Genomic DNA, 7094 nt, shown 5'->3' on the forward strand with positions numbered 1-7094 from the left:
GATCCTTGAATCACCGCTTTTATCATTATTGCTACACCCACAGGAACTTACTTCCCCAGGTGAGACAGATTTAAAATCAAAAGACAACGGCTCAAGAGACCAAGTACAGGATTCAGGTGGACTGCTGTCAGACAAAGGACCTGTTAGAGCAGGTAGGTTCTGTGCACTGTGATGCAGGAAACTGTAAATTACCTCCTTTGGCTAGGCATCAGTGGCAAAGTGTTTCTGAATCATTGGGGAGAGATTACTGACGTTCTTTCAGTGGGCTATAAACTCATGATCGTGGTGATTTGGTAACAACAGCAACAGAAAGAATTACTCTGTTGATTTAGATTCATTTATCCAAAAAAGGCTTCCTGTTTTGCTGAAAGGTAAGGAGAATGAATTTTGGTAGAGAGAATGAAAACGTTTTTTAAAAAAGAACTGAAAGTAAGGGAAGCTGTGCCTGCTGTAGGTACAGCTTTAGAAAGTGGCATGTTTACTTTTACATTTATGAGTTATCTGTGTGTCCTCTTGGGATTGTAGCTCCACAGGTAGTATGGTAATCTCTGAAAAATCAGGTTCACCAAAGCCTATATAAATTCAGTACTTTTTTGTTCCCAGGAAAGAATGGAACAAAAGAAAAGAGCTAAACCACTGTTTAAAAATGCTTTGGTGAAAGTCTTATCTTTGTTGAGGGCATAGTAATTCAAAGACGTTAAGCAAAAGCAACAGGCAAAAGGTGAATTGGAAAGAATCGACCTTGACCTGGAGCTGCAGAATGCACCTTCGAACTAGTCCGATGTTTTGGAATCTTTCTTTCTCTTACACAAACAGAACTGGCAGTGAAAATTAGGCTGTGTATATATGTGGCCTGGGCTTATATAGAATGCACATAAATGTATGCAGGTGAACCATATGAGTTGTGCACGATGTGCGTTTGAGTACAACACTGTGCACACTTGGCACATGAAGCACTTACATTTTATTACTGCTCCTGTTATGATGTTTGCATCTGTGGTGACAGTAATGAGTTTTCCCCATATTTATTTTCTTATTTTAAAATGGGGAGAACACCATATAGAACACCTCTATAATCTTGTACAGCAGACACTGAGGTTTCCCCCCACCATGAGTGAATTTCCTTATTTAGTTGACTAAAAGCAGCATTTCTGCCCAGAATGCATCTCTTTTTGCTCAAACAGTTATGTCTTTCACACAAGCAATGAATGCTTACAGCAGACAGTCCTAAGATCAAGGGGAGATCTATGAGAAGTTAGAATATACACTTTGTGCCTTCCAGCTGCTTTCTGCAATATTGAAACTTCAGTTCCCTACAGTGTACAACCTATTTATTTACTCATTTATGACATTTTAGACCGCCCAAGCACAGTGAAATTGCATAATTGCAAGGATGGTACAGATGAATGAATGAATGAAAAAACAGGAATTACAGGACTGATGGATTGTCCTTTCTGACCTATGAGCTGCTGAATTTATGTTTTCTTTTTATTTTAGGAGAATCTTGAGTTTTGTAGAATCTCTTCATCATGTGGATATTTCTTTTTGTCCTTGGTAAGTTTTCCCTAAGCATGTACCTTTTTTTTTTTAAAAAAAGAAGTAGTTGTGCATCAACTATTTATAGTTGATGTAAAAGATCTGAGCTAAATTTTATTGTGCTGTACTGTTTATTTGTTGTTTTCTCATTAATAGTTTGCTTTTCACTGTTTTAAATTCTGTTGTTAGCCTAATTATATTTTTAATATTTGTATGAAATTAATTTTATAGCTGTATCTGCTGTAATATTTGGGAGCCACCTTGAGTCCTGAACTTGAAAAAAACATAAAATACATACATACATACATACATTCCTTTTCTCCCAGTACCTGGAAAGTGTGGGGGCAGCATAGTGCAGTGGTTTGGGCATTGGAATACAAATGTGGAGACCAGGGATTGAATCCCAGCTCAGCATGCAACCCCACCTTGGGCAAGTCACACTCTCTAAGCCTCAGAGGGAAGGTACAGGAAAATCTTGCCAAGAAAAACTTGTGATAGTGTCTCCATAAATTGGAAATGGCTTGAAAGTATACAACAACAATGTTGGGGGGTCATGCCTTTCTGATGGTCCTGCTTTCCTCCCCTTCATATGCAAAACATCTTTAGCTGAGAAAATGCTAAGCTTTAGCCTATTTCTGACCCAGCCCCAGCCTGATTGCATTTTTTAATAGTTTCAGCAAGTTTTACATATTGTTACCAATTGTTGCAATTACTTTTTGGGAATGATCTTGATGGAATGTCTTCTATTTTTAGCCAGTTTTAAATAGATTAAATGCAAAAAAATTGGACAAACTGAAATTGCCTTTTATCCCAAAGAAATCAGCCATCAAAGGATTGCTGTAACCAAAAGGCCTTCTCTTGTCTATGAAAGGATTGCAGGCAGGGACCCGCCTGACCTCTTTAGGAATAGCCAGAGCCTGGGAGCGTCTACTGAGAACTGGTGACTCCAGAGCAGTAGAGGCTGGTCGTTCTGATGTTAGTGAGTTGGTGAATCTACTCTTGGTTTCTGCCTGAACTTTAAAAGAATTATCCATTTTGGGGATGAGATTCAGCACTGTGGATATCTCCTTTAAATTTCAGGCTAAAACTGACAGCCTGTTTATTTATGTAGAGTATTTATACCTTGCCGTTCAGCCAAAATGCCTCCTAGAGAGGCTTACAAATCATACTCTCATACTTACAATCTAAATTCACCACCCAGTGTCTGAAGAGCTGAAGAGAAAAAGGTTGCCCTCTCCCTCCTTGCATAGGATTGCATCCTGAATGACCATCCCAAACCCATCTGGTTCACTGAGATATAAGACTCTCTAATTCCTATGTTAGTTGTTATAGCAAATATAAATCATCTGTTACATTATCGCTGGCTGAGGTCACACTGCAGAATTAATGCTGTTTGACACTATTTAACTTTCATGGCTCCATCCTGGGATGTGTAGTAGTGGCATGAAAGCTCTCGGACAGAGAAGGCTAAATGTTTCTCAAAACTACACAAATTCCAGAGTTCTGTAACATTGAGCCAAGGCAGTTGAAGCAGTGTCAAACTGCATTAATACTGCTGTGTAGATGCACTCTCTGGCTGCTTCTGTGAGGCTACTTTCATGGAGATTGGTGATTTTTGTGGTTCTCTTTTTGTCTTATTTAACAGAATGAGTAAAGTTCAATTTCTATTCTCCTCACCCAGCTTTTCCCCAACTGCTGGTTGCACAGAATGCCTGCTTACATGGGGCATGTTATCCACCTGTGCAAGACCTTCTTGTTGGAAGAATCCATCACTTGAAAGCCTCCTCTACCTGTGGACTTCTTCAGCCTGAAACCTACTGTACTCCATATGGAGAAGTAAGATACAATGGTTTTTATTCATAGAGGAAAGAAACATGTTTAGCAATGTTGCCAACTGCTCTGTGGCTACATCAGCACTGCAGGAATAATCTGGTTTGACACCACTTTAACTGCTATGGCTCAATGCTATGGAATTCTGGGAATTGCAATTTGTTGTGGTACCAGAGCGTATTTCTGCAATGCAGATGCAGCCTGTGTCTTCTATTGACCAGATGAGATGGTGTTGAAAATTGAGTGTGTTACATGAAATTTGGGGAATTGGTCAAGATGGAGTCAAATTGGTTTCCATGGAGAGTGCATGCTAGTGAATGCTAGGAACATGTCCACCTCTTTTGAATAGAATATGCTTACTGTCAAACTTTTAATTATGCCCATTGCATCCTGGTTTTTTTTTAATGCATGAAATGAAGTTTGTTATTTTCCTGTATGTCAATCATGAGGCTCCACACATCCATCAAGAGCCAAAATCAGAGTTTGGAATACTTAACTCTTGGACAAAAACTCCCTTACTCACTCAGGCAACATAGCTACTGGCCATACTAGCTGGAATATTCTGGGAATTGTGGTGCAAAAAAAGCAATACTTCCAAGTTTTGTTGACACATAGCTTGATAGCAGCGTGTATGAAAAGAAGATTTTAAAATTATGATACTGTCCTTGGAAGTCTTAGCTGCCCTTCCTAATTTTCTGTCATCTGAAAATTTGATAAGCATGCCTTTTATTACATCACCCAAGTCATTTATAAAAATATTGAACAATATCAAGCTCAGAACAGAATCCTGAGGCACATCACTAGGCACTTTTAACATTCAAAACCACCCAGTTACAAAACTAAGTTTGGACTTCATGTCACCTCTGGTTTTGTTATTTGACATTTATGCATCCCCCAGAGAGTTCCAGGGTAGAAAACCCCAGAACAGTTTCAGTTCTCCATCTCTGAGTTACAGGAATCCTTTCACAATCTTCATCCTCTTCTTCTGAACACATTTCAGCTTGTTCAATGAAAACCATAGCCTCTGTACCTTTCTTGAGTTGTGAGACTCCTATTGGTATGATCCAACTATCCTATGAATGCTGGTGGTTTCATCACACAGACACACACATTCATGTATTGTTCTCTCCACTGTCCCAAGTAGTTCTATTTGGAAAAAACCAAACAAAATTAGTCTCATTAAGACCAAAATCATCCCATTAATTTCTATCACAGTTTCTTTGCAGTCAGCCCAAGAAGTCTAGTTTCTTTGATTTTGATCCCTACGTAAGTGAACAAATTAAATTAGCAGTACAGGACAATGAAATTACGTGACTAATAACCCAGGGGATTCTTATGTATTGACTTCAGCAATCTAAGTTAAAAAGTGGATAAAATGGGAAAGCAAAGTAATGGTGTGATTCAAACATAAGTGGAGTCAATTATGACACTGATGGGATATCTGGAGCCAAAAATAAATACCAATTAATGTCTTCATGTAGTAGGAGTTATTTCATGATACTAAACACACTTGAGTTTCAAGGAGTTTCATCATCCCATTGGGTCAGATGTCTAAATTGGACTTAAGGGGAATTTAGGAAATGAGAGAGGAACATGTGAGTGATAACTAATTGTGGTCCTCTATAATAGGCACAGAAGATTGTGTGCACTGTCTTAATTGTATACATACATGTAGACTCATAAGTACTAACACAGACTATAGTCGTTTTACTTTAAAAAAAGACAGGTTGAGTCTCTGGTCCGTTACAGAGCACCCAAAATGGGTGCTCTGCCAGCGCCGCCGGTTGCTACATCCGGGAACTGCAGCGGTCAAACCGCACAATTCCTGGACACAACAAAAAGAAGCCACAAAAAGCGACATCTTTTTGCATCCGGGAAGTGGCGCTGCAAGTGGCCAATGGTGCACTCGCAACGTCACTTCCGTCGCGGGATGTGCAGATGCTATGCATCCATGACGTCAAGATGGTGGCACCCATGTAGAACGGGCGCCACCATTTTATACGCAGCAAGCGCATACTAGGGTTTCTGGACGCCCCTTTCTAACCCTAGTATGTGCTCGGCAAGTACTTTATGCCCGTCCGGAACGGGCCTCTGTTATCCAAAATGTTTGTGACCAGAAGTATTTTGGATTTCAGAGTTTTTCTGATTTTAGAATATTTGAGTATACATAATGAGATATCCTGGAGATGGGACCCTCTTTAGTCACCCCACCAATGATAAATAGGTTAAAAGGGAGTTAAATAGTTATAGTCTTGAATTACAATTCCAGCAGTTTAGTGTTGTGCTAGTATTTATTGATAAAGTTGGCACACAATTGGCCCTCCATATCAGTGGGCTAGCCATCTGCAGATTGGAGCATCTCCAAATGGACCTACCCCATTATTATCAATGGTGCCACATGCACATGACCACACCAACATGGTAATTTGCATGCCACATATCCACTGACAATAATGGGACTTATTGTCCCACAATTTTTATTATCTGAGTGTGTGTGTGTGTGTGTGTGTGTGTGGGTGGGTGGGTCTGGAATGGAACTCCCTCTGATATGGTGGGCTGACTGTATAGTAGTAACAATGTCAATGTTACAGGTTAATAGCTTTATTTCAAGGCATCAAACAGAACTGAGCAGAATAATGGGCTGCAAAGTTTCTTCCATCACTTGGGATGGAAGGACTTTAGAGAGATTAGAATCTTTTATCCAATGTATTGATTTGGACTTTTGGGAATGGTAAAAGGTAAAGGTAAAGGTAATCCCTTGAAATGAATGTCTAGTCATAATCAACTGTAGGAGGTGGTGCTTATCTCTGTTTCTGTGCCAAAGAGCTAGCATTGTCAGACGACTGCTCTAGTCATCATGTGGCCAGCATGACTGCACTGAATACTGTTACCTTCCCACTGAGAAGTGGTACCTATCTATCTACTTGCATTTCATGCTTCCAAACTGCTAGACTGGCAGAAGCTGGGACTAGTGACAGGAGCTCATCCCATCATGCATCACTTGAGCCTTGAACTGCCAATCTTCTGATCTTCTGATCATCAGAACTGGCATCTTAACCACTAAACCAGGAATTGTAGAGCCTGGAAATGTTACTGTTTTGCACCCAGGCTCTACCATTCCTGGAGGTTTCTGGAACTGTAATCTGAAAGTGGCATTCTCAGGGGAGATGCAGTTAAAAAAAGAACATCCCAGAGCTCTGATGAGTAATAGCTATAGGGTTCCCTCTTTTAAAATTAAAATGGACATGGTTTTCTCGCTGTTCAATTTATTTATTTATTTATTTATTTATTTATTTATTTATTTATCCATCCATCCATCCATCCATCCCTCCATCCATCCATCCATCCATCCATGCAACCATTTAGGAATGCTTCATAAGTCACCATGGTCTTAACCTCAGATAATTTCTGTGCAAGAAAGTACAGGTTCACTATAATAGTAGAGGCCTGGAACAAAAGAACTGCCTGGTTAGTTAAGAGCAACCAGTAAAATCCACCTTCCCAGCCACACTTTGCTCTTTAACTTTTATTGTCCCATTAGCAGTGCCAAATCACAGCATTGCATTGATACTGGAAGCTGGAGCTGGTGCCAGCATCTGGTACTTGATGAGGATCTAGACTGAGTTCTAGCTGCCACTTCCTTTAGGTTCCATCTCTTCCCAATATATTGATCATACTCTTTCCCCTTAATCAAGTCCTGTGACTTTTTTCCATTCTTGCTCACTTTT

The 7094-nt window shown here is 39.8% G+C and overlaps 1 protein-coding gene across 1 annotated transcript in view; it reads left to right on the plus strand.

The window, feature by feature from the left end:
- Positions 1-251: 251 nt before the first annotated feature.
- Positions 252-7094, plus strand: part of LAMB3 (laminin subunit beta 3) — an 80829-nt gene continuing 73986 nt past the window's right edge. The window contains 3 exon segments of the mRNA XM_042465414.1: positions 252-371; positions 1498-1554; positions 3218-3372. Coding sequence (XP_042321348.1) covers positions 1530-1554; positions 3218-3372 — 180 coding nt within the window. The 5' untranslated portion in view covers positions 252-371; positions 1498-1529.

This window comes from Sceloporus undulatus, chromosome 4 (genome assembly GCF_019175285.1).
Source record: "Sceloporus undulatus isolate JIND9_A2432 ecotype Alabama chromosome 4, SceUnd_v1.1, whole genome shotgun sequence".
Lineage (NCBI taxonomy): Eukaryota > Metazoa > Chordata > Lepidosauria > Squamata > Phrynosomatidae > Sceloporus > Sceloporus undulatus.